General features: G+C 38.1%; 1 protein-coding gene across 1 annotated transcript in view; it reads right to left on the bottom strand.

The window, feature by feature from the left end:
• DCHS2 (dachsous cadherin-related 2) overlaps positions 1–27,002 on the bottom strand; it is a 103,874-nt gene that overhangs the window by 44,113 nt on the left and 32,759 nt on the right. Inside the window, 2 exon segments of the mRNA XM_030948275.1 lie at positions 11,116–11,347; positions 17,519–17,710. Of these exon segments, the coding sequence (XP_030804135.1) occupies positions 11,116–11,347; positions 17,519–17,710 (424 nt within the window).

Genomic DNA, 27,002 nt, shown 5'->3' with positions numbered 1-27,002 from the left:
AACATCCTTTATGAAAGGGTGGAGCAAACAGAGCTCCACTCCAGGAGCTCTGAAGACCTGTTGAACAGAAATATTTCAGAACCAAAGCTCCTTCTCTGCTGACCTAGACACATTGCAGCATGCTCCATGCCAGTTCAGTCACAGAAAGCAAAAAGAAAATTAATAAAAGACTTTGTTTTCCTTCATTCTTTTGCTGTGCATAGGGAAAAAGGGGAACAGGCAAGTACATCTTGCCAACTCAGCTCCCTTTTGCAGGACCAGGGACACCATAAGAACAAGGGCAGAATCCAAGTAAAAAGTATGTATTTTCCATATGGTTCCCTCCAACCTCAAAAACTGTAGTATGCAGAAATTTAATAACCCATTTTGACTTTTAACTATGTGCATTCTTTTTATTTCAGCATTTGTAGGACGGGGCATTAGCTTTGCATCTGGTGATACATAATCTATAGAGACATTTGAGATAGCTCAGCCATATGTTAGTGAACATGCCTCATTAGGCTCTATTATGGCACCACATGATGGGAAAGAAGCTGTGGAAGAAAGCAGCGTTTGGGATTTCGCTTTCTGTATGATTAGGTAAAACAGCAGACTGTGACTGAAATGGACAGTCAGGACCACTTGGGCCAAAAGCAGCTGCCAGCACACCTGAGAGCAGGCTGGCTGGGTGCATTCCATCTGCTGCAGCATGGTGCAGGAGGTGCCTGAGTACTGCACTGCAAAGGCAGAAACATGGAGGAAAGTTCAAGGAGCAGGAACTGTCAAAATCACAGGTTCAGTGTGCAAAACTCAACAGAGGCATGTCTCACTAAGTAACCACCTGAACATAAACCATGGTTTTCCTTTCTTCCTCATTTTGTAATTACAATTGGAGTTTATTATTGTTATTGCCACAATCATTTGCAGCTTGCAATTCAAGGCTTCAGAGAACTTAAAAGACAATCAGGTTGCTTTAGTACAGAATATGTTCTTCCATTATGAAAAACAGTTTCTATAAACATTGACAATGAAAAGGGAATAATGAGACAGGTCCTCTGCAAGGAATGTTTTACCAAAGCTCCCAACGGGGGACCACAAAGAGTGGGTCAACTTCAAGAAAAGGGACATATTTCTTGCAGCTTGACTCACCATATAAATGAATATCTGCTGCCTTTAAAAACATTTAATTTCCATTTTTCAAATTAATATTTATATCACTGCAGTGCTTTGAAGATTTTATCCCTGGTTAATTCCTTATTCTGCATGAGAGAGAGCTGGAATCAATTCTGCTTCACAGGTGAACAATCCTGTAATTACACACTGGAAGAAGCATTAACAGCCAGCCTCATTCACACCTTGGCAATCTCATTTTTTTTTACTAGATCCATATGGGCATAACTGATTGCAGATCCCAACCCTTATAAATCAAAAGCATGACATACAGAGTGCCTGCTGCCTGGATATCATCTGGATACAGATTTCAGGCAGAACCTGCAATTCTGGATGCATGTCATCAACTGCCACTGCAGGTTGTGGTCTGGGAACAGCTCTGCTGCAAGGCAGGTCAGCACAGCCATGCTGGAATTCACAGATGTTTTGCTGCAGAACAATGTGTACTCAGGGGCTAGCAGAAATCATTACCATGGTTTGGAGCACTGAATGTATGGGGAGAACTAGAACTATTGAAGGCAAAATCATGACTGCCAGCTCTTTCACCTGCTTCATACTTCCTCACTCACTGTACATGGTAGGGCAGGAACTTCCAAGAAGTCTTGCTCTTCACTTTGTGCCTATTTGCCCAGAAAGTGCAAATGCACTAATGAAGGATAGGACTCTCTCCCCTGTCCTCTAGCAATGGCAAAATTTCTCATGGGATTTTGTTGTTCTTATTTTTGTAGAGGTGCACCCTATTCCATGAGGGGGTTAACTGCTGTTTCTCAACATTTGAAGGCAGGAGACTGGAATCCATATGTAGTGATTTTTTAAAATACATGTTTTTATGATATTCATGACCCTGTGTTCAGTCCTAATCTTACTACAGCATCCAGCACCAAAGTAAGCTCACTCACCGAAAGAATTTTTGAATGGGAAAATTTCATACTGGTAAACCCAACAGGATTTCCACACACATCTCCATCTGAGTACTTTGAAAATCTGCTTTGCACAGGGTTCTCCCATAAGCAGAACAAAAATCAGCCCTACATTTGTAGGCATTTGTAGGTAAACCAAACGTTTTCCACATTTGGTCAAGTGCTGCAAAGACAAAAATCAGGATGCACTAACTTCAGCAACAAAGTCTGGATTGCATAGGTATGCATACTTAAATAGCTCCTAATATTATATAATTGTTCATGAAATAAACAAACAACTTTAGAACATGGCAAGAGGAATCAAATCAACAGTTGCCGGCGGTTTTACCTAAGCCCTTGAAACCAAACACCCTAACAAACTTTAAATGATGGCACTATTTCTTCAGCAAATAACCTAGGATGAGCCAGCTGTCATTGTCTGACACAGCTCAGACAACAAGCAGATGGTCAAAAGGTCCAAATGGTTCCTCACCCCAGTTCACCTTCAAAGCTGGCCACCGCACCTGCTGTTCACTACTGTGCAGGTCAGAGCTGACCCACTGATCTGCCCAGAGCACCCACCCTAACTCAGCAGCTTCCCAGTACAGGGGTGCCTGCACAACTTTGCTTTTTATATGTCAGAAAAAAAATTCAGTATGAGCACAGACAGGGTGATCTTCCAGAAGATCAATGCAGTTAGGAGGTGTGCATTTTTCATTAACATTAAAATTAGCATTTTTTAAGGAAGAATGATAGTGTTTCTCCTTGACATTTCTATTTAAATTTGTCCAACTCATTGCCTATGCTGTCATCTTGGCATTGCATACAGGTTCCAGCTTTAGCATTTCACCTGTACTTAAAATGCACCTTTTTTAGTGAAGATGCATTCTTGATGGTAACCATAGAAACACTGCCAAATACACTGAACAGCTGGTTTAATAACGGCCAGGGGAAGGAAGGAATTAAACTGTCATTTACAATCTACCTACTGTAATACACATAGCTTCACCTCACATGAAAAGTCTTTAAAAAGCTTACTTTTAATGGCACAAATGCTGGTTTGCATTTCAGCAAAGAAGAGGGCTTCTACAGTTTGAAAATATTCAGTGTTTGAATGTTTTTGTAGTAAATGACTGATTGAACCCATATCAATCTTCTAGCTACATTTGTACTTTTCAGGTCTCATACCCTTGGACTGCAGATGCTTTCAACACTGGCCCCACTGTAGCAAATTCTTGTGCTCAATTCATAGTTTTCTTCTTAGAAAGAGAAATAGCTATAAAAGAACTTAGTGTCTACAACCAATATGATATAAACACACTGTGTTTAATCACAAGAATTTGCTTAGTATGTGAAAGTCTGGTCATGGAGTCTGCACATAACAAACTAGTACCTGGATCTATAAACTAACATAAGCAGTTTTAACACTGCAGCTCCCCCAGAAGCATGACACTACTATTTCAAATACTACAGGTTACAGAGAGTTTTAGTGAGCTAAGAAGTATTCATCAACACATAAAATACAAATTTCTAATTACAGCAGTTCCGTTAGTCACAAACAGAATACCCACCTGAGCATCAGCCTCTAATATCAAGCAAAAGAAGGCATGAGTTTAGTACTAGAATGGTTTTGTATCATCTAGGCTGTTTTCTTTTACACAAGTGCTTTTTAAACAAAGTCTTGTAATTTGGGATGCAAAATTTTATGTCCCTAGAGACTACAGTTTGCCAGTTTAGAAGATCAGGTGCCTCCTAACTCTATTTTGTTTTATTACATATTTAAATAATTATTCCCTAAAAAACCCACAAACAAACAAGCAACACCACAAAAACCCCTTCTGAAAATTTCTACTTTTTCAGTAGAACAGATAACTGAAGAGATACAATTCACTGTTACAAGGAGATTTCCTTTGTTTCTGCCCTGGTTTATTTCCTTTAATCTGACCTAATAGTAACTCAAAGGTTGTTTGCTGTTTAATTGTGTACAAAGTGAACACTCTCACACAAGCATGAGTCCATCCAGAAATGAAAGCTTACACAGTAAGCAGGCAGGACTTTGGCCTGGTGAATTGCTGCATTTTCAAAGACAAAGGCAGAGACCTTCCCCCACAATCTGCACAGCTCCAGCCCTGCCACACCTTCTCAACAGGTCACCTTTCCTTGCTTAGCTTATCAAAGCTTTTCAAAAATGTCTATTTAATCAATGACCTTTTCAGTCAAGGACCTTTTCAATCAAGCTGCCAGCCTCTAGATCCAAAAATAGCTCAGTGCACAACCTGGTAACACAACTCGACTGCCATGGTAACCAGGGATAGTATTTCTTTGAAGGTACTGAAGAAAAAGATAACAGGACAGACACAGAATGAAGCCTGCTATAAGCTAAAAAAGCTGTATTTGCTGTTCTTATATTAAGAGCATTACAAAACATTCCAGATGCTGCCGTTCATTTACATGGACTGATTTTCTGCTGCACACACTTCCCTGCCACATTCATTCTAATATGGTACCACAGCTATCTCCTCCCTTGTTGTGACCTGCCACTTTGTTCTTCTCTTTATGTTAACTAAGAACACAAAGCACAGTAAATATATCTTGTGCTCTGAGACCCATGCAGTCTCTAGCAAAGAAAAGGGTTGCTTGTCTGAATTTCACTGTATAATTATCACACTATTCACCGTCTCTAAAATGGGAGGTTTGGGCATAACTTTTTCCTTTTCACCATTTTTTAAAAAATCAATCCACATCATCTGTGCAATGACATGGAAGTTCACTCTTTGCCTCTTCTGGTGGGTTCTTATGTTCTGAGGTTTGGCATTGGCTTAACTAGGACATAGGAGTATGGGCTAGAGTATTTTTGTTAATACTTTGCATTCTTTCATGCACAAATAATCTCACATACACTCCACTATTGCACTGTTGAGTTTATGGCACATAGCTTGTAGGACTATTTCTCTTTGTAGATGGTTGATTCTATTGGATTTTATACATAAAAGAAAAGAACAGATACATTAGCAGTATAGATGTTTTTTCATGCTGTTCTGCTACACAACTTTCTTTCAGGGCCAAAATCTGCACCCTTACACTTACTACAGCAAGTTTTGTGTGTTTCTAGGGCAACATACTATTTTCTGCATTCTTTATGGTAAATTTCTCATCAGGTAAAATCTCAGTGAAGGTAAATGCCCACAATAACTCAGCTGAGACCACTAATTTTTCCTGTTCGATTTAACTCAAACAAAATTCTTCAAAGGTGAAAACTTACTGTGCCAAACCAACGCCTCAGACATATTCCGCCGATTTGCAGCATTCCAAATACACTATCAATATCATATGACAGATCAGAAAGACAGTAATTGAAGAAACTGCAGTTTAAAAAAAGAAGTGGCCTCAAAATGTTCCAAAATAAAGCACTCCTAATTTTAAATGTTATTTATGTGAAGCTTTTCATATGTTTAGCAAATGTACTATATGCTGTAGGAAAATGCCAAAAGTAGTTTAAAAATAAAGTATTTTTTTCCTACAATACCATATGAAAACATCATCAATCATCACAAATATGGGCCTTGTTTGCTTTAGAAAGGGTGCATCCCCATTTTACTTTGATGCCTAATACGATCTGCTATATATTAAGCAATGTATAATACACAGAGTTAAGCAAAATTTTGGGGGTTTTTCCCCCCATAAAAATAAATATTGGTATTTCAATATTACTTTTCAACCTGTATTGCAATAAAAATAAAGCAATTAAAATTTCTGAAGATGCAGCTGTTAAAAAACAGTTCTATTTTTTAATAAAACTAAAATTTTCAGCATCCTTAACTGGAATGAATCTATTCTGAACCAAATCAAAGTTTATTTTAAGTTATTTTGCCATTAAATTGCATTTACATATGTGCAATTCCATAGTGCAGTAATTAAAGTAGTACAGCACTAAAATACACACTGCCATAAGAAATATATACCAGTGAGGCACTGTTCTGTACAAGCTCTACACAGCTCCTCTTCTTGTATCCATTACTAGGCACTGTTAAAGTGACAAGATGCTGGAATTGAATTTGGCTTTTGGATGAGGTACTTCTTACATCCTTAAATTTGTATGATCTTTAGGTCTATTCATCCATTTATTCTTTGCCAACAGATTAAGCTCCTAGACTGTTCTAAATCATTTACAGGACATTTTAGTCACATGATGCCCTTATCTAAAAAGGAATCAGAGTGCGTCTTAAAGGGAGAGTCCTAAAGTCAAAATTTCCACAAAAGAATGTTCATTTTGCAGGAGCTATACTTCTGTGCTGAATTATTTTTTTATGCTATGTTTTTATGTTTTTAAATGTTCAATTACTAACCAGCTCTCACAATAAGGCTTGTCTGTTCTCCTCAAAATGTGTTTTTTGGTGTAAATAAGTAACAAAGTATTGTAACAAAAGGGTGATCCAAGTATCTTCAAGTCAATGGAGAGATCTCCAAGTATCTCAGCGTACTGTGTTTATGTGGCAAGGGTTTGGCCATGTGGGGGCTACAGGACTACAGGAGTGGCTTCTGTGGTGCAGACCATGGTGAGGCAGCTATCCCACTGCAGCCTATGGAGGTCCACAGGGGAGCAGAGATCCACCCTCAGCCCATGGAAGACCCCTGCTGGAGCAGATGGATGCCCAAAGCTGGTTGTGACCCCATGGGAAGCTCATACTGGTGCAGGTTTGCTGGCAGGACTTGTGACCCCACAGGAAACCCACACTGGATCATTCTGTTCCTGAAGGACTGAACCCTGATGAAATGTCCTGTGCCGGAGCAGAAGAAGAGTGTGAGGAGGAAGGAGCAGCAGAGAACCTGTGATGAACTGCACAGTTCCCATTCCCCATCCTCCTGCACTGCTGGGGCCAGAGGACATAGAGAAAATTGGCAGTGAAGTTAAGTGCAGGAAAAGGGAGGGATGAGGGGTAATGTCTTTTATGATGTAGTTTTTATTTCTCATTACCCTCCTCTGATTTGATTGGCAATAAATTAAAGTCATTTCCTCAAATTGAGTCTCTTTTGCCAGTGACAGTAATTGCTGAGAGATTTCTCCCTGCACTTCTCTTGACCCACAAGCCTTTTGTCATCATTTTCTTCCCCTGCACAACTGAGGAGGGAAGTAATAGAGTGACTTTGGTGGGCACCTGGCATCCAGCCCAGGTCTATCAGCCATATTGACAGACACGTTCTTAATAAAATGCACAAAAGGAAGGTCATAGCCTTTGTTCTAGGCATCTAATTTAGGTAGGAATCACAGAAACACGAGCCTAAATATCTTATAGAATTGAAAGAAACAGAAGCTAAATTAAATGCTTACACTGCTGTAACGTACAACGAGTGAATGATACTTGCTCTACATGGTTTTCATGCTAGGTTTAAATAACAAATACATTCATATGAAGACAAACCATGGCTGCTGCCTTTTGCTTAGCCTCCATGGAAGTTTTCTCTGCACACAGGGACTAGGCAAGGGGATTTGTTTTAAGACTATGAACAGACTATTTACCTGAAGACTGACACACAAAGTCACACTGGTCCAGAATAATTTTCAAGGACTACAGTTTCATTGGTTTGAAATAACTTCTCTGAACCAGAATGATGGTGATGATGATAACCATCTTTTTACCAATCTCGAAAAGGGCATCACGAAGATCAATGGTAAAATTAATTACATGCCCTTGGGTGAAGGTAAGTATTAATGCTGTTATTGTAATGCAAGTTTACTATTTCAGTTGTTAATCCTAAAGTCTTAAAGTCAAGCACTGCATAGGTTTTCTGCCACACTTATGATTGCATTCTGTGACTTACATTTTTAATTACCAGCTCAGCCATAACTATAAATACACTGTCTTTCAGATAGCTTGTTAGGTAACAATGGGAAAATAAACAAACATAGCTCAAACAGTTTCTTAGCCAGAAGAGCTCTTCAACTTGCCCTGTTCTAATCAATTCACCAGTACTGTTCATAGATCATGCATGGATCAGATATCTACAAAAGGCAACATAATGAAGCCAAGATGTTGTTTACACCAACACTAGAAACAAACGATAGCAAGAGTCACGAACCAGCAGAGGAGCTGGTTTACAGTTTCCTAACCATACATTTTTCTAGTTATACAGTTCTTAAAGTGGTTTTTCTTGTGGAAAGTCTATCATCAACCAAATGAAAAACATTTCAACATTTTCAAAAATGGAAACATAATAAATGTTATTTATGAGGACAAGAGCATATCACAAACAACAAATGCAGTGTCTAAAAGCTAAAATAGCAAACAAATATAACTAATAAAATCTTGTTTAGAATTGAAAAAGAATTCAGTGGAATGTCTGTCTGGTCAATGAAAGCATGTTCCTTCCCACTCCCACTGAATTTATCTATTTACAACATCCACATGTCCCAGTACTGAAAACAAAAGATGGAGCCCCTTCAATGAGCCTGGATGTGCCTCAACCTCCTAATATCTACGTATCAAGAGCAGTATTGTTATTTTCTATAAAGTGAGGAGTTGACCAACTGGTAGGATATTTTGAACATAGCTCATAGAAAAACTAAGAGCTTTAACAAACAAGGGCCAGAAGCAAGACGCAGTAATGAAGAATTCAGGTTTCAGTTGTTATTTTACTGTTTTATCCATTTATCTTCCAAAAATTCAAAAGTCAATTTTTAGTGAGTATTCTAGGAGCAGCACTCAGCAAACATCCCTGAAGAAAATTACAGTGAGAAATTTTCCTGCCAAGAAAAGGAGAAGATGCAAAAAAAAAAAGGAAAATTACATACATCATGAACAATAGTATCATCTTGCATATTATTTTAATGTATCATAGCAAATGTGCCACTAATTATTCTAAATCTCATAATACTGAAAATATCTCTGTCCACATAAAATATTAAGGGCTGTAATGAACATAGTAAGTCAAAATTACTAATGCGCTGATTTTCATTTCTCCTTTCTAAATTCTCTATCAGCAAGAAAAAAAAAATTAAAAAATAAAACTTATCAGGCAGCCAAATCCACAGAATTCTCCAACACCATCATTGTCCTTCTGTTCAGGTCCTCTAATAATGAGAAGAGCAGATGAAGCAGAATATGCCATACATACATAAATTGGAAAAAATGCAGAACACAACAGAAACAGACTGCACATCCATAAGGTCAGAAAAACAGAGACCAAACTGTAATATCATCTCATTTCGCTTTTTTGTTTGAGCACCCATCTCCTGGGGAATGCCTATTCCTTCACATATTTGTCTGTTGCCCTGTGTCCACAAAATGCTGCCCAGCTAACTAGATGAAGTCCCTCACATAACTTTCAGAGAGGCACAGCCAAACTAGGACACACATATATCAGAGCATATGAAGACACATAGCACAGCGTGTCTGGAAATGAACACTGGAAATTGTCTCTGTTGTAACAAGCAGTAAGGAGGAAGAGCTCAAAATCTCTGTGCCCTAACAGTGAACCACTTGTTTCATCTCTCTCTGGACAGGTTTTCGAGCTCAAAGATTGCAGAACTTCTGTGTGATATATTGGCAATTTTAATGTTTCGGGGGTTTTTTTGGGGGCTTTTTTTTTGTTTAAAATGGTTTTTTTTTCCTTATAGTTTAAAAATAATTCACCTCACCAGTGACTGAACATAAGCCCTATTTTCAATAGATATGGAAGATTATAAATGGAAAAAATGTATTCAGAAAAAAAAAGCCCAGAGCATTAATATTAATAAGTTAAAATTAGACACAGTCTGACCTTGTGAATTACCCAGGAGATCTGATTAAGTGCAATCAGATTCCAAGCACTATAATGCTGGGAATAGTGTCTGACCTAAGAGCTTTTCTCATCATGAAATGTCAGCAGTAATGACCTCAAGCAACTTCACCCTGAATTTGGTCTGCCTTTGATAAAATACCATGATAGATCCATGAGGTAATAGTAACTTACAAGCTTATAGAGTCTTCATCATTAAGCATGACATTTTTCCTATACAAAGTGCCAAACTGGAAAGAGAGGCCAATAGGTCACAATCCAAGGAAGAAACCTTTCAAAGGGCTTTCTTTCAGCAGAGGGTTGCTGCAAAGCCAGTGCTGCTAATGTGATCCACAGGGGCTCTCTTCAACAAGCCTGATGGGACAGTTTTAAAATGACCAGTTAAATGCCTGTGGAGATCCAGCTCCCTAATTATTGACTGACCTACGTATTTTTGACATCAGTTATGCCCCTGAGAACCTGACTTGACAGGTAGTTAAAAGTCCACAGTTAAATAAATTCTGAAATAGCCAAGACAAGCAGCCTAACTTCCTAAGAAGATTAGTTTCTTCTGTTCATCAGAATGGTTTGGGAATTGTGTAAAAACAGACATCTATTAGAAAGAATAGAACACTGCAAGATTTTAAATGCCAAAGACCTAATATATACACACATGTATTAGAGCCTAAAAAGATCTTAAACATATAAAATAATATGTGCCATGACCATCTGTTGATCAGGATACATTCACATGCAAGGGCTGGCCCTCAAGAAAAATGGCAATTTCAGTTTAGCCCATCACTTATTGAAAAGCACAGTTAGAAAGCTAAACATTGAGTCAAACAGGGAGGCAAATATGCCTTGTAAGACTGAGCAGAATGAGGATTTAGCACAGTACAGAGGAAGATTAGAACAGAAAAAAAAATGAAAGGAGGAACATCATGAAGGGTGTTTTATTGCTCTTCAAGAGTAAGCCGTAAGAATTTAAGAAATGCAGATATTTTTGTAAAAAAGCAATACTTTATTATTTCTTACAAAGATCTATAGATTTAGGGCTGAAAATAATGGATAAGTGGCATGCTGCTTGTCCTTCATTGGGCTGGCATGTACTATGTTTTCCATTTTTCGGCTTATTCCAGTGAATGCAAAGGTTTCACATTAAACCTAAATCCTCCATCTACCTCTAGAATTATTTTCCATCAGAATCTAAATTTCACCCGTGTGACATGACTCCAAATACAAAAAGCATAATCAAGGAGAATGTATATATTGTATAATTATAACCTTTCTGAATCATAGACACATACACTACCTGTGGATGAATCCACTGTGAAAAAAGAAGAAAATTCTCCTGGGACCAGTTCATATGTGACAATGCCAAATATTCCTGAATCTCTGTCGGTGGCAGCAACATTGATGATTTCTGTTCCTGGCTGTGTGTGACTGCTGATACTTGTCACATAGGTGTCTTGTTCAAAAACAGGCTGATTGTCATTAATATCTTCTATCTCGATGCGAACAAAAGCTTGGGCACTCAGACCACCCTGTTGGATAAATAAGAAAAAAAAGAACAAAAATCAAGATAACTTTTAAAATAGGATGGTACACAGCTGGCTTCAGTCCATCATTAGGAAATGGAGCATGCTGCAACAATATTGATCAATGAAAATGTCCATTAAAAGCAAATTACAGTATCTGCAATACCCCAAAACACTGCACAGAAGTAAACTATGTGCTCAGCACAGCACCAAGGGCTGATGGAGTGCATAAAGAAATTCAGCTTCTCTACAACAGCGAGGCCTGAACACAAAGTCAGTTTTGTTAATGTTAATGAGCAACACACATAAAAAACTTTGCTAGTCTAACCTCACATGCTTCTGCTGACATCTCCAAAAATCCACTTATTCCTTCACAGATAAAAGTCAGGGCTTTATGGTCCAGGAAGACATGTCCCTCAGGTGACTGTGGTGCTCCAGTAAAGCAGAAATAACTTCTCTCTATGAGACTTTCAGATGTAAAAGCATGACCATCATAATAGTGAACATGAGGATTTTTCAACCAGGGACACAAACTAAAAGCAGGACAGCCAAAAGCTGACTTGTCAAGCTGCTGTCTACAATACCTATGCTCAATTTTCTGACAGATGCCCTACAAAAGCCCACTAAAATATCACATGGGACCACATTTAGCCTTGCTCTGGAGTGAAACTGGAGAAGAAAGGAGCGACTACAAGCTGGCTTATCACACCATGCTACAGAAAAATACTGTTTTGCTATGACAAAGCACTGAATTTTCTGACAATCTACAAAAAAACCCAATTCTCTGGGTACTGAAGTATAGACCCCACAGGCACCTGAGTGAAACTAGTGGCAATTTACTCTCAGAGGACTCCCTCCAGGAGTTTGGAGGGGTTCATTTTTCCAAGACTATTTTGTAGCCACAGGAAGTACAAGCATTTTTAAAAGAAAGCAGGTCCACTGTGGCAGTGATAACAGTGAATTCTAGGGCACTCGCATGCTCAGAGGCATGAGGCAGCACAGCACGTACAGTGTGCATGTGCTTTATGTGGTACATTAAAATACAGATGGAGGAAGAATCCTGAGCTCTTCAAAGTCCACTGAGCATGCTGTGCTTGTAGCAGTCACTTTGAGAAACTGCTGACACAGATCAGATGTTCATGCACACACATAAACAATGCTGAGCTAGTGCAAACTTCATTTTGCCGTCACAGTAGCCGTGATACACTAAAAACCACACCAATCCAAAACCAACTATGCTGCATAATTCTGCGATCCAATTGTTCACATCAATTATTTTTAAACCTGACCTTCATTAAACTATCCAAGGATTCAGACTGGATATTATTCCTTGAGACTTAGCCTGCCATATAACAATCTCCCACAAAACTATTTTTGAGTGTTTGCTTAGCGTGTCCATAGGTTCAGACTTATTTTTGGAAAAAACCAAACATTACCAGCATTTACCTTCACATTTTCATAGTGATTTTTTGCTTTATCCTGGCTTTTTTTTTTTCTGTGTTGTAAATGTTACTTCTATTGGGTGAAGTGACATTCCCATAAAGGCTCAAGTAAGTGGAAAATTAAGATGATCTTATGCATCATGTGTCTGTATTTCACCCACAAACAGGGAGATCTATCCCACATCCGCCTGATGTGCTTCTGAAGAAAATAAGGCATGGCATGCTTCCAGGGCTCATGCTGCTGCACAGGCAGCCAGCAGCCAGGACTCTTGCCTGGAGACCAGGACTCTAAAGGACAGTAATCAGCCTACAAATTACTGGGACTGCCATGAAACCCCATGCCAATATGGAGAAATGGAGATGGCAGTGAGCCCAATGCCAACACCCCCACTTCAGGGCAAGCCCCTTCTATGGTATCTTGATTTCCATGATAAGGAAATCCCTGCACAGGAGCTAAAAAGGGAAGGCAGGGGAAGGGGAGGGAATGTGCTCTACTCACTGTCAGAATATGCTCTGTGTGTCCATGGCTTTCAGTACTTTAGAACAGAAATCAAAAGTATTTTTAAGAGAAGAGGACTAGGGAAGAAGTGAGGTCAAGAATAAAAAGTATCTTGAAAAAAAAATGGTTGGAAGAGCATGAAACCAAGCTCATAAGAGTTTGTGTTAAGCTGCTTCTTTCAAGCTTCATTATTGCTAAACATACATGAAAAATCCCCAAACTCCATTCTTCAGCCAATTTGTATTTGTGTTACAGAGTTAGGTAAAGACTGAAAAGTCTTTTGAAATTGATTAAGTATATAGGGAAACCTATTCTCTATGTAAATTCACCATCGTATTTTATGATGGACACAGAACCTTCTTTTCCTGAAGAAGCAGTGTATACCTTCATATGCCAAGAATGATATTTACTTAATAACTTAATGATATTAACTGGTTGTGGCCCAATTCTTGCTCTGACAACTGAAAAACGTATCATTCCAATTGAGAAGGAACTAAAGCTCCTTCTACTTCTAATGATGTGGATATAATTCATCTACTCAGAAGCAAGCAAAACATTTATCTTCCAAAACATGAAGGCTGACTTATATAAGATCTATTGCTGACAGAAAATTACATTTGTCAAAACGTGTTAACAGGAGCAGAAAGCTACAGCTGTTCATTTTAAAACCCCTTATCTCAAATGTTCAAGTATTTTTAACTACTGTTGTACTCTCTGGTGCAACAGTCACAATTACAATGACTTCGCTGTCAGAGTCCTGAGGGTTGTGTCCCTCATGGAAGAAAAAGGGGACATAAACTACCATCAAGTCCAAACAGCAATTAATGTTTTCATTACTTCAAAAGGATCAAATCTGTGTGAATAGCTAAAACTATTAGTAGACCTCTTTATCATTCTTAAAAAATATATATTATTCTTGGGGAAACTCTTTTGTCTTAATAAGTAGAAATTATGCTATTTTGAGCAGCTGTATTTCTTTTTTTTGGTGCTGTAAAATGCTTAAAACTCTATCAAGATTTTCATCACAGCCTCCAAAGTTTTTGTCAGTGAACCATGCTGCCAAATTTTTGTTCCAAACTGAACCGTTAGATACAGAATCTCTGACACAGAGGCTTTTTTTTTCAAACCTAAAGGATATGTCATCTTGAAGTAATGCTGTCAAAGTGGAGAGATGTCTCCAATTATTTCAAAAGCCTTAAGTTCTTCAGAAGCTTTGCCTGTGAGTGTCAAGTGTTTATATCTAGGTTTCAATTGCTCCAATGTAAAAGACAAATAAAATTGGATAGGCAGGGTGGATTACCAAAAAGCAAGAGACAAAGTGTCTCTATGCAGAAAGGCAGTAAGAGAGTCACTAACACGCCTGTTGATGGTGTACTGAACCCTTTCAGTGATGATGAAGAAGCTGAAAAACTGAAGACCTACAATTTCATACAGGAGAGACAAGGATGCTTCTTTTCATCTTTGCTTAATCAGTGAGAGTGCTCCCACAAGCTCTCACAGGATGTTTATTTAAAACCAGTTTAACAGAAGCTCTTTCCCACCTGCCTCTCCATGGGCTCTTGTGTGCAATTCAAGTTCACTCCTTACATTTTCTACACAATGCATTAGAGACGTGACTGACAAGTTCTAAAGCCATGTAATGGAGTAGCCAGGAACAGGTGGAGGAAACTGATAGTTTTGATGTAAGATAAACTGCACACCACCTGGAAAATACTTTATTTTCCTCCTCATTTCTAATTAGCTGTGTTATTTTCTTTCCTTTTCATGTCTCTACCTTTCTTTGTCACAAGTGACCTTTCATCCTTCCTCTCTCTTTTCTGTGCACATTTCTCCCCCAGTCACAGCCTCTACTTTGAGCCCCATACCTAACATCTTTAATCCATCAAAACCAGCAGCAGAAAATCAGGAAATAAGATAAATAACCTACTATAATTCTGCTTTAAAGGTAGAGAGTTGCTCAACACAATTTCAGGTGCACTAAAAACTTTGAAAAGCTGATGTTGAATTCAGGCACTTTAGTATTTAAGTGTCAGGTAGGCAAACTTCTACAAAGTGCTGACCTCCAGTAAAAAGACCAAGCCTTACCTGTCACAAACAAGGCAATAAAAACCTGAACCTTTCTCCCCATTACTGAACTTCTGAAAACACAAGGTCCATAAATAGAGAGAAATGATAGAGCAATTTAAAAATTAAATACCCTATAGTTTCAAAGCATTGTCTATTTTCCTTAAATTTAAGGTAAGATTTATCAATAGAGCAGTAATTTAACTAAAAAAATTAAGGCATCAAGTTTTTTTTCATGCAAACATTTTCTTTCAGATTTTCAAAATAATTTTCTGTACCTGACTGAATATCTTAGAAGCTTTTCAGAATTTCACTGCTATTGTTGAGCTCTCACATAACCATTATTAATGATTAATCTTGATATTCCAGACATGTGTATGTGTCCTTTACATTTATACATCTTCAAAACATGTGAATGATAGGAAAAATGAAAATATCAAGTGTAGCAGAATGCCTAATTTTCTGCTGTTATACATTTCAATACAGACTGCTTTACTCCTCAAAGTTTTTATATATATTCAAGTATAAATTTTGAAGGCAGAAATCACAGTGAAATTCCAAAATGGTCAGATAGAACTACCTCTGCTATAGACATTACAGGCACTTTCCTGGAAAAACCCACTCTTCTATCCTTACATTAAAATCATAGAATGCTTTGAGTAGGAAGAGACCTTTCAAAGGCTGTCAAGTCCAAACTCCCTGTAATGAGCAGGGTCAAGTTATTAGACATTAAAATCAGATGAGTATGGAAACAAATCTACCAATATATTTATGTAATTTTTTCTGCTCTAAAGAAATCTATGAGGAATAAAAAGCACACTGCTAAAGGCAATATTAATTAAAGAATATTTCTGTAGCCTCTGAAATGAGCACTGAATTGGGACAGCTAAAGAAAAAACATTGTTTAACTATTACACAAATATCTGAATTCAACAAAACAGATATACCCTCAATGGCTACGTTCTCAAAATGAAATAATTAACACAACCATCAACTGCAGCTGTTTAAGTTAATCTACTCATAGGTATAGAAATCATAGTTCACTAAGTTTCTTCAGTGTACAACAAAAAAAACCTACAGGCATTTTAATGAAAAATACAGCATTTCTAACACAACTGCATTTAAAAAAAGTTATATTAGATACATTTAGGACATTATCTTAAATGCAATTTTAATATTCAAAGTAAGAAATAAAAACTGCTTAGGCTGAAATAATTGAATTTCAATGTTTTTCAGGACAAATTGTACTGCAAAATGTGACCTGAATAACATTTCAAAAAGTGTCCTTATGTTAATTTTAACATTTGAAGGCAACCAATAACCTTTTTCTTCAGCTTCTTCACAATTCACCATTAAGCTGAAGAAGGTAAAGACAAGTACGAACTGGGCCTTACAAAGCAAACGACCTCAGACTGCAAATCACAAAATGAATATTTCATAATGGAAATACAATGAATAGTTTTCTTCCATTATTTTTTGGAGCTTACTAGCAAAATCTTCTGTTACATGGCATCAGGTGGGCAAAGCGTCCATCCCCAGACATCTTAACATGTTCCCACCACAGCAAATGTCTCCTCACCTCCTTGCCAGGGGCTGCAATGGACTATTTCAGACACATACAACTACTCTGCCCCTGCTGTACCATGAATGCTCACTTCCAAGCACCAGATCTTGAGAAGTTGGAAAACTTGCAGACATGCAGCTGCAGGGAGGCTGCACCCAGCCACAGCAACAGCAATGGCACCAGCCACCTAGAAAGGACAAGGAACTTACCCAGGAAAGTCACTGTCACCCACAGCAGCCATGCAGTTCTAGCCCATGGTACTGGGTACTGTCTTACTACTGCTGCAGGGGTCTTGAAAGCAGGGAGCAGAAGTAACTTGGTGTCCATTGGTTCGAATAGGAGGAGGAAAATTAGCAAGGAATAACATCCTAGAAACATTTTTCCAAACTTTTTTTAGGAGTCATTGGGTATTTCCCAGCCAATTGTATTAGTTTGTGTAAAAATTCACAGTTCATGAATATAATTTTCTGCTCTCTTTAAGGACAAGACATTTTATTCAAATTCATGCAATTTTTACATAGTTGCTACATTCTCATTTAAAAGTATACCAGACATCCAAATTTGCAAATGCATTCACAAATCTGGCAGTGTAGAAAGGTGAAACTTACCCCATCTGTAGCTTTTACTAAGAGATCATAAGTGGTTGGATCTCCTTCTCTGTCAATGTCTTGAGACACGAAGAGCTGACCAGTGTGTGGGTCAATCTGGAAAGCTTTGGATTTTTCATAAAAATTAAATCCATCGTAAAGAGAATACTCAATTTCTCCAAACTGGTCAGCATCTGCATCTGTTGCTTTGACCTGCAAAGAGACAACAGAGATAAAAATGAAGCCAGTGCAACTATTACTCATTACAACAAAGTGTCTGTGATTTTTGAACCTGTTTGTGTTGTAAAAGCAAACGTGCGTACACAGAATACATATAAACATGTTCTGCTACCTAAGCTGGCTGCCAGCAGTTCGTAAATATCTCTGCTACCGACAGTGTAAATATCAATCCTCTTCCTTTCCTGTGACTGGAAAAGCCATGCTCTTCAGCCATGTCCATAGGCTATACCTTAAAATAACATAATAAAGGGAAAATAGTTTTATAACTTTATTATGTTATTTTTACCAGTGGAGGTAGCTCTTACGAGAAATCAAAAAGCTCTTATGTCACACATGGATCAGAAAAGCGCAGCACGACATCCTTACCTAATGTATTCTATAAAAGACTCCCCAGATCTTAATTTAGTTTTCACTTGAAAGAGGGCTTGGTGGCACTCATGCTTTTTGACCCACAGGTGGTATTTGATAAACACAGAAGTTTGGTACATTGCTCCTTCAATTTTATTCCCCTGAGATCTTTGATAATAAGTGTTTTGTGCTGAGTTTGGCTCTTCTTTGGCACATTCCATTGTGATATTTTTATAAATTATTTTCTACCAAAATGTTTGTAAACTTAAGTGAAAACTATGCATGCATTAAGAAAGCCCAAGAGTTAGAACTGGTGGGAGGCCACAGAGAAGACCTGTGCCAGTCAATGCCTGCACCTGACACAGGCTGATAAGGTGAGACCCACAGCCATCAAGCCAGGGCAGAGGTGGAGGTCTGCACGTGTCTGCCTGTACAGAAAACCATCTGGCACAGTTTTAGGTAGAGTTTCAAAATAAACAGTCCAGGCCAGAGAGTATTCCTGGAAGTAAGTTTGGATTAAGTCACCCTGTTTGGGTGATATAAATTAATTTAGTTGTATGGACACAAGCTGTGCCAGGTCATTTGGCCATGGGACCCAGAAGAGCCTTTGGCTGCTGCTCCTACAGAACAAATGTGGCCATAAAGACCATTGAGCACCTGCATCACAAGCTCCCTTCTTTGTCCACACAGGAATTGTTTTGGCTCTGAGATACTTAGCTGGGACTGAATTAAAACCAAATGAACAAAATATGTCTTGAGAAGCCTGGAAAGCATGGAAGTGGAGAAAAGGAAACAACATAAAAAGTGCCAACTCAAATCATGAAGTTAAAACTTACTCTAGAGAAGCTACATCAATCAGAATTTTAAAATGACAGCCCAAAAGATACACGTGTTATTTCAATTATCATTTTTTGCTTGTTGTGGTTTGTTGTCTGCTTGCTTTTCAGACTTTTCCACTTCTTCGTGGAAGCTCAAGATTTTTTATATTTCAGAAGTACCACTGTGACTGCACCACATGCTCCATTACATTTTTCCTCCCATAGGAAGGTTTTTCACAATGCCAAAGGCCATCATACCAGAGTTCACACAAAAGAAAGCTCCTTTAGGGGGGCTCTGTGCTCACAGAGCCCTTCATGCCCTTTTCACACCCTGGCAAGTTGGCATCCCACAGCTGCAGCAGGGTGCAACGCGTGGCCACTCCTGACCTGGGTCCAACCACTCGTTCTGGGCAATTTAAAGGCAAAACTCACAATCACACACAGCTAAACAAAGATCCAGTTCTAAAAATGCTTTACAGCTGAATGTAAATCAAGTCTACAACATGCATGCTTCTCCAGCCTCGTACTTTGTTATTTCTGTCATAAAAACAAGAACAGAACATATGTCTAGTGTGCTCTTAGTAATCTACCACCCTAATGTTATGGAACAATAATTCCCTTGGCCCTTATAAGAAAAATATTTCAATTTATTTCTTTTGCCTGAAATCCAACAGGGGTGACAGTACTGAAAGGTTCTGTCTGACTGTGCCTACATGCAGTTACATGTGTAAATGCTGACATTTTTGTCTGCAACTGAGCATGAGTGATTAATTGCAGGTGAAATTTGAGGGTATTGTTAGAAGTTTAGCTCATTACGTTCGGTGACTTGTTTTCTTTGTTGCAAATTATGCAGTCCTCAGACTTTGAACAGTACATGTAAAGGCATAATGAGTGATGAATTTAAATAAAAATGCTTCAGTTCAAGGCTATGCAAATTTAAAGGTCTAATTGTGATCAACTTAAATTACTATAATCATCTTTCAGGCAGCAGAACTAAGTGGCATCCATTTTTTGAGAAAAATATAATCTTTCTCCCTGTTCAAGTACCTCACATCCATTCAATTTCTACCCACTTAGTAGTCCTTTTTTAAATCACTCACCATGGAACCTTGGATCTGAAGAGGGAAGATCTGGAATTAAAAGCAAACGAAAAATTTCCTGTAGCAGACAGATCTGACACCGAATGGCACTACACTTGAGGTCAGGGAAGCTATTAACTATGATCATAGAATCATTGAGGCTGAAAAAGGACCCTTAAGATTATCAGCTAAATGCAAGCTGATTTAGAAGGAGGAATTCAGTGAAAATATGCTAACGAATTCAAGTTTTTTGACACAATTAAGTGACCATGTTATTGAAGATTTTAGGAATTAAATTACACAGTAGTCACTGTCCAAAAAACATTGAGTTGTGATAGTGTACTGTGAGTACCAATCCTACAAAGTATTAACAGCTGTTAACTGCCCAAGAGCTGTGAGTTACAGCAGCCCAAACAGGAGGAAATGAAGGCAGCAGAAGGAATTTTCACAGTGGACTGATCAAGAGAGTTGCATGTTAGCAATATCACAAAGGTGATAGAGTTGAATGGATTTATGTGCCTTGAAGAAGTGGGAGGCAAGAGAGTACCAAATATGTAACACCTCTGACAAGCCTAATACAAGACTGGAATCTTGGAGAAAAATAAAGGGGAAGAAAAGGAAAGGTTATGCCCCCAAGGTCTTTTCCTTTCACTAAATTTGTTTTCAATGCAAGAGTTCAACATCCAAGTTTTTAAGGAGTGTAAACTTGGTTAATCTTAAGTTCAGGACAAAGTATTTCCCCAAGAAACATATTTTAAAGCCAACAAGAATCACTGTATCCATAGCTCCTGGCTGGACTTCTCCTGTCAGTCATGCTTCCTGTAGCCTCCTTTGGTCAGCTTGTTCAATGCCAAGACTAAAAATCTGTCAGAGAAAAAACCAGTTTGTTCTGTCCTGTTGACACTACCAATAAAGTGGTTAGACTTCAGATATTGTCTCAGGAGAAGAAAAGAGGGGGACCTAGAGAAATGTTGTGCAGAACAAGTAAAAAAATCTGACCCACCTGTGTGATGTTCAGACAGACTAGTGCAAGAGGAAAATAAATGGTGTGAAGTGGTAGATACTAAAGGGTGTAAGAAGACAAATAAAATTCAACAGTGTTGGAAGGGCAGAAATAATCTTCTATTTGTATATGGAAAAAGGGGATGATCTCAAAGAATCTGTGATTTTAGGGGTAACTACCCTAATTCCCTCACCCACATGTGCACTTCAACCCTGTAACACATGTCCAGGTTTAAATGGAAAAAAAAATGCAGGCAGCGCACTTAAATAAGAGGGAACAAAACCATTTTTTAGCTCTATGCTGAGAAAGCAGAGACTTCAGAGCTTACAGAAAGCCAACATTTGGCAGATCTTCAGCTGCTTCAGTGGAATGATGACAACTCGTAGCAATGGGCAATGTCTCCATATTTTACAGTCATTGAACTGTGTAGCCAATAAACTAATAGTAAACAAGATTATAGAGAAATAGATCTGCTACTAAATTCTACATTGCTTTAAACACAAAGTCATTTTAAGAGAAAACTCCCGTTATTTTTTTGGTTTTTTAAAATTTCCACTCATTTTTATCCTCAACGAATTAAAATCAAGTCCCTGTGGTTATATTTACCTTTCTTTATTTTGCTTCCTAGATATTATTTCCTTAAAAATGAACATATTTTGAAAAGCAGATCAAATATTTTACATTATATGCAAAATGGGGAAAGTATCCTGTACACACAAAACCACAACAGAAAAGACAATCCTATTACTTGCAGATCAAAGATTCAGAACCTATATAAAAAATAATTCTTAGGATTTAGAGTATGCAGCCTTAAAGATGACTGATTGGCAATGCTGAATTTCACATGTGAGTGGCCAGGATTAGTTTTACATCTTTCAGATAGACCAGACCAGTGGAAAGACCAGGCCATTCAGTCAAGTAAGTCTTCACCATGGTCATCTGTGATAGCAATTAAATGAGACTAAGAAATATTAAATCAATTCTTCACAGCTTAAGAAACTACAAAAAAAACAAAACAAAACAAAAACAAAACAATACCAAAACAAAACAAAACAAAAAAAAAACAACAACAAAAAAAAAAAAAAAAAACAAAAAAAAAAAGAGGAAACTACCAGGGAGCTGAAAAGAAAAGGTTCAGTGATAGAGTTAGATCAATGGTGTAAGCATGGATCTATCCTGCAGTTATCAACAGCACAAAATCCAGCATCCTTACATTTGACATACTGAAGGACAGCAGGCCTTTTCCAGGCAGTACAGCAATACCTGATGGCAAACCTCACCAGAGAAGTTTTTAATTCCTCATGTAGGCAGCCCAAGCACCACCAGAACGGTTAACTACTGTGGAAGCATCTGCTCTGCCAGAGTTTCATGCAGTCCACGACCACAGGGAATGAGAGGAGCAGTCTGAGTTGGTGGCATGCTGTTAGAAACATGTGACCATAGAAATATTAGCAGTGAAGTTACATTTTTTGAGTTACTTGGGTGTATCTGTATGATAGATTAGCATGCGTGTGCCACAATCACACATCATCAAATGTCTTCAAGCCAGTGCTCTGACTTACAACCCTGGTTAGTGAAAAAATAGCATATCAAATACAAACCAATGATCTCTACCTCACAGCTGCCTGAGGCAGTGCAGACAATAATGCTGACACCAAACCTAAAGAGTGTAATAAATACATTACTTTGGAATTTTATCTATCTGCATCAGCACCCACAATTAGCCTGCTCCCTAGTGCAGCAGGTTTAACATATGGAAATGGGAATAAAGCGGCAGATCCACTTGAAGTCCTAAAAGCATGAGCCTTGACTTTGAGAACAGGAACTGTTTGCCTGAGGCCTTAACAGCTGGTCCTTGACAATTGCACTGACAGCAGAAAAAGCCCCATTCCTCATTCTCAAACTGGGCTGCATCTGGAAAGCCACAAATCAAAATAACAACTGAAATTGAAGCTGCTAATTCAACTGGCATTGATGCTTACTTTGTCAACCACCACAGTACCAGATACTCAAAAAATCCCCAAGAAATAAGAAAATCCTTAGTCTTCATCCTTGCTCTGATACAAAAAATCTTCACTGTGCTGGTCAGGTCAATGGACTTGACTAATGTCAATTTTTCTGCATTCTTTTGATCTGTGCTAGGATGGAGACTACCACAGCTGAACAACTGACAATAAGCACTGCACAGACACAAGCTTGCTAACCTGTACTGAAGCTGAGGCTGATTCCTTCAGTTGATTTCTGATTCACTCTAGAAATTGCCATGAGTTTTATGAAGGTGCTAATAAGAAGCAAGTCCCATCAAAACATTCAATAATTCTCAACAGCCTTTCAAGTGAAAAGAGAAAAGCCTAAATGCAAGCAGAGACAGAGGCCAGGCAGCCTCTCTGTTCAAGGACAGCATGTGAAATGTGGTATTCACTGTAACCTCAACTAAATATAATATTTCTTAATTATAAGGCTTTTGATTTTGACTTTTCAAACAACTACATGTTTGGTTTTTTCCTCCACTTGTGCCCCCATGAGTTATACAGAAATTCCAATTAACTACATGGTTTTAAAATAAAGTAAAGCTAACCCCACTTCACATACAAATCTCTCATGAAAGATCATACTGATTTTTACCTTCTTTATAATACACCAATTTTTACAACATTCTCTATCTTCCCCACAACAAACAAATGAAATGAAACTTAATTTACATGATGAACGATTATGAGATCTTAGTTTTTGCCTTCTCTGCTCTTCTGTGTATCTAACTGATGACTGTGAACAAACCTGCCGATAAAAAATATTGACAGATCTTTGATTTACTGCTTTCACTTCGTCTACAGAAAGCAAGAAAAATTAAAATCATTGGAGGAGAAAACAGCCTAAGTACATTACAGCATCACTCTTTCATTCTGAACACCAGACACTATTCAGCAAGTGAAGTCCAGATCCAGGAAGAACTAGGCATTTCAGTCTGTATTGTAATCTGCAAATCCTGCTCTGATGCTAGCCAGAGCCTGAATTCACTCCAGTTTAATGCAGCTGTTCCTGTCATGCCTTAAGTTGTGCTACCATGCCTTCTGCAAAACAGCACAGGCAGCTGATCACATTGAGGTGAGCCAGGATCCAGAGGTGTGGGAGGCAGGTCCAACCTGGAATGCCTGACCTTATCACTCTTATTACACTGATCGGATTGGACTGCTACAAAATACAATTGTTAATGTCTGAATTCATAGCAAGTAGCTCTACTGCTAAATGCCTACTTATTACATGATAGAGTAGGGGTTAAAAAATGTCTTTTTGGGAGTACAAAGCCTGAGTTCCAACACAGAAAATGTCTGCTAAAAGCACCATCTACTCTGTCAGTCTGTTTGGTCTACATTGGCTTCCTTCTTATTGTGCAAATATAATCAAAAAGAAAGTAACTTAATTTTATCATTAATGTAAACTGAAAGAACAGAAGTGAAAAGAAAGTATTTCTGAGGAAAGAAAAAGGAATTAACAGCAACTAGCAAATATTTGCATGACTAAAGCCTTATTTAATCATCTAAAGTCAAACCCCCTACTTTTCAGTGAGAGCAGCTCCATCCATTTGTTAATTCTGTTCACATACTCTGCTATAATTTTAGATTTTATAACATGCCAAAACCTTGCTATGCACAGTTAAGGGTTTAAGTACAAATCCATTTTTATTCATTAGTAAGCTACAGAGCCCCAAGACTGAATACCTCTGCCAAACAACGGCAGAGTACAAAAATTTCCTTATTCTGTGCTAATTGCATAAAGCAAGGAGCAAGGGGTTTTATAATTGAGAATATACATCTCAAAAATAACTATTCATACTGAACATGCTATTTTAATAATTGTACACTGAAGCATATTTTAACTTTTAGTGGGAGGATTATTTTAGATTTAGTAAGTTGTTTTAGAAAGCAAAACTCAAGGTACTAGCTATCTTGTTTAGGGCAACTTAGTAAAAAAAGCAAATCAATAGTGTAACTTATTATTAGTAGCATGTATTATAGGATGAATAAAAAATTTTAGAATAATTCCATTTTTTTGCTTGGATCAATTAACATCATTACTATACTCATAGTAACAAGTATATACTTATACAGCTGTAATGTGATCTATTATTTAACTGATTGAAGTATGTATCCTGAATTCAGCATATGCATGTGATCTTAGAACACTAATGACAAAATCTTTTGATTATACTCATATCTGTGATAGACAAATTGCAGGACAATGCTACAAAGGAGAGAAAGAAATCTTAAGTCGAAAAGCAACCATGCACCCAGCTGCATTCCTTTTGGCACAGTTTCGTGCAAATGGACTTTGAGACAGATCGAGAATAGGATCCAGTAAAAGCTCATCATAAAAAATTTGTAATTGGTGCATCATTTGATTTCAGCCAAGGCAGTTCCTGATGCAACTGACCTGAGGCAAATGGTAAGAAGGTGGTAGGAAAAGTTCAGTCCAGGCAGAGCCTAAACCCTCTTCAAGTAGTGGCATGGTCTTAAGAGAGGCTAAATCTGAACACTTACACACATTTGTGCAAACATTTTCCAAGCCCCAAAACCAGTCTGAGCTGCTGAATCCTGCCTGCAAACCACAATGCTCCAACCAATATTCCTGACTGGACTGCTACAATTATTTATGCAGCTTTGTTGTGAACAAGATCACTAAGAGTAGCGGTCTATTTAAAGAAAAAGAAGACAGAATGAAACCCAAGAAGCTTTATTTGTCTAGAGTCAGATTACTGAAAATTTTTTCCTAGCTCTTTTCCAAGTCACATTAGCAAGTAGCAGAGAGCAGCTAAGATTAAAAGCTCAAACTTTGCTGTCAGCCTGAAAGGATTCGTTATTGCACCTTTACAGTAAGCAAAGACTACGTGTGGCCTACCTAAATTGCTGCTTACAACTGCACTTGTAAATTTCTGCACTCCTTGGGTAGATATGGTGGTTTAACACCAGGGAAAGGGTAGTATGGCAGGCCAGCAGGAGGCCTGCTGTCACTGGAGAAGAAAGCTGTCCGAAAAGCCCTAGCACAAGGTTAACTCAGAAAATGTACAGTTTTTCTCAGGTCCAAGAGAGGGTCAGAGAGGGTCAACCCAGAGCCCATCTGGATTACAGCTGTGGGTATTCATGCAATGCACATAGGTGTCTGCCACAGCAGTGAGCTGACTGGTCACCATCTTTCCATAAATCAGGAAGAAGTCCTCATTTTAAAAAATAAAAAATCCTCAGAAAAAGCAAGTTGATCAAAGTTAGACAAATTCTTTTGCTTTCCTCATGGCATCAGCTGTTTCAGTTTATTTATTTCTTCAAATAGTGGTAGACTTCCTACTGCCCATACTCTTTTTTACAGATATTTATTTACCTTTCAGACTGCTACCCAAGTCAATGAGTTATATGACAATGGACTTATTTACCTCGTCATCCACACACTCTTGAAAAGCAGGTCTTTCTATAAACAGCAATATATCATCATCATCTGTCCCATTTTATTTTGATCACCGTGGTGAGGCTCAAGAACACCACTTCAAGACAGGCTTTGCAGAACACATGGTAAATGAAGGCAAAGGCTTCTACCACTTTGCATGTCTAATGCTCAGAATCTGAATGCTCATTTAAACAGACTGACAGATACTAACAAATATGAAATTCCTTCCAAAATCCCTTCAGACAGCTGGCCTCTTCTGTCCTGACTCCTTCTGAGTATCTGCTAACGTGCTTATGTCCAAAATCACAGTATTAATAGCATCTTCTAGCTCGGCTTTCAGAAATATGGCCTGCACAACTTTCAGTTATTGCCTGCAAAATGTTGTGTTCCTAAGTGTTAAAAGAAGAATAAACTCTCTTCTAAGGAAAGCATACATTTTGTGTAACTGGAGTCTCGTAAATCATGTCCAATCTATAGTTGGAAGTAAGCAGATGAGGGCTCTCTTAGTTCACTTCTGCTTTTATGGAAAATTTAAAACATGTCCAAACTCACAGCTTGAATATTGTATTCGCAGCACTTGA

This window comes from Camarhynchus parvulus, chromosome 4 (genome assembly GCF_901933205.1).
Source record: "Camarhynchus parvulus chromosome 4, STF_HiC, whole genome shotgun sequence".
Taxonomy (NCBI): domain Eukaryota; kingdom Metazoa; phylum Chordata; class Aves; order Passeriformes; family Thraupidae; genus Camarhynchus; species Camarhynchus parvulus.
The sequence above is the reverse complement of the archived record's forward strand: the minus strand, read 5'-3'. Positions and strand labels throughout refer to the sequence as shown.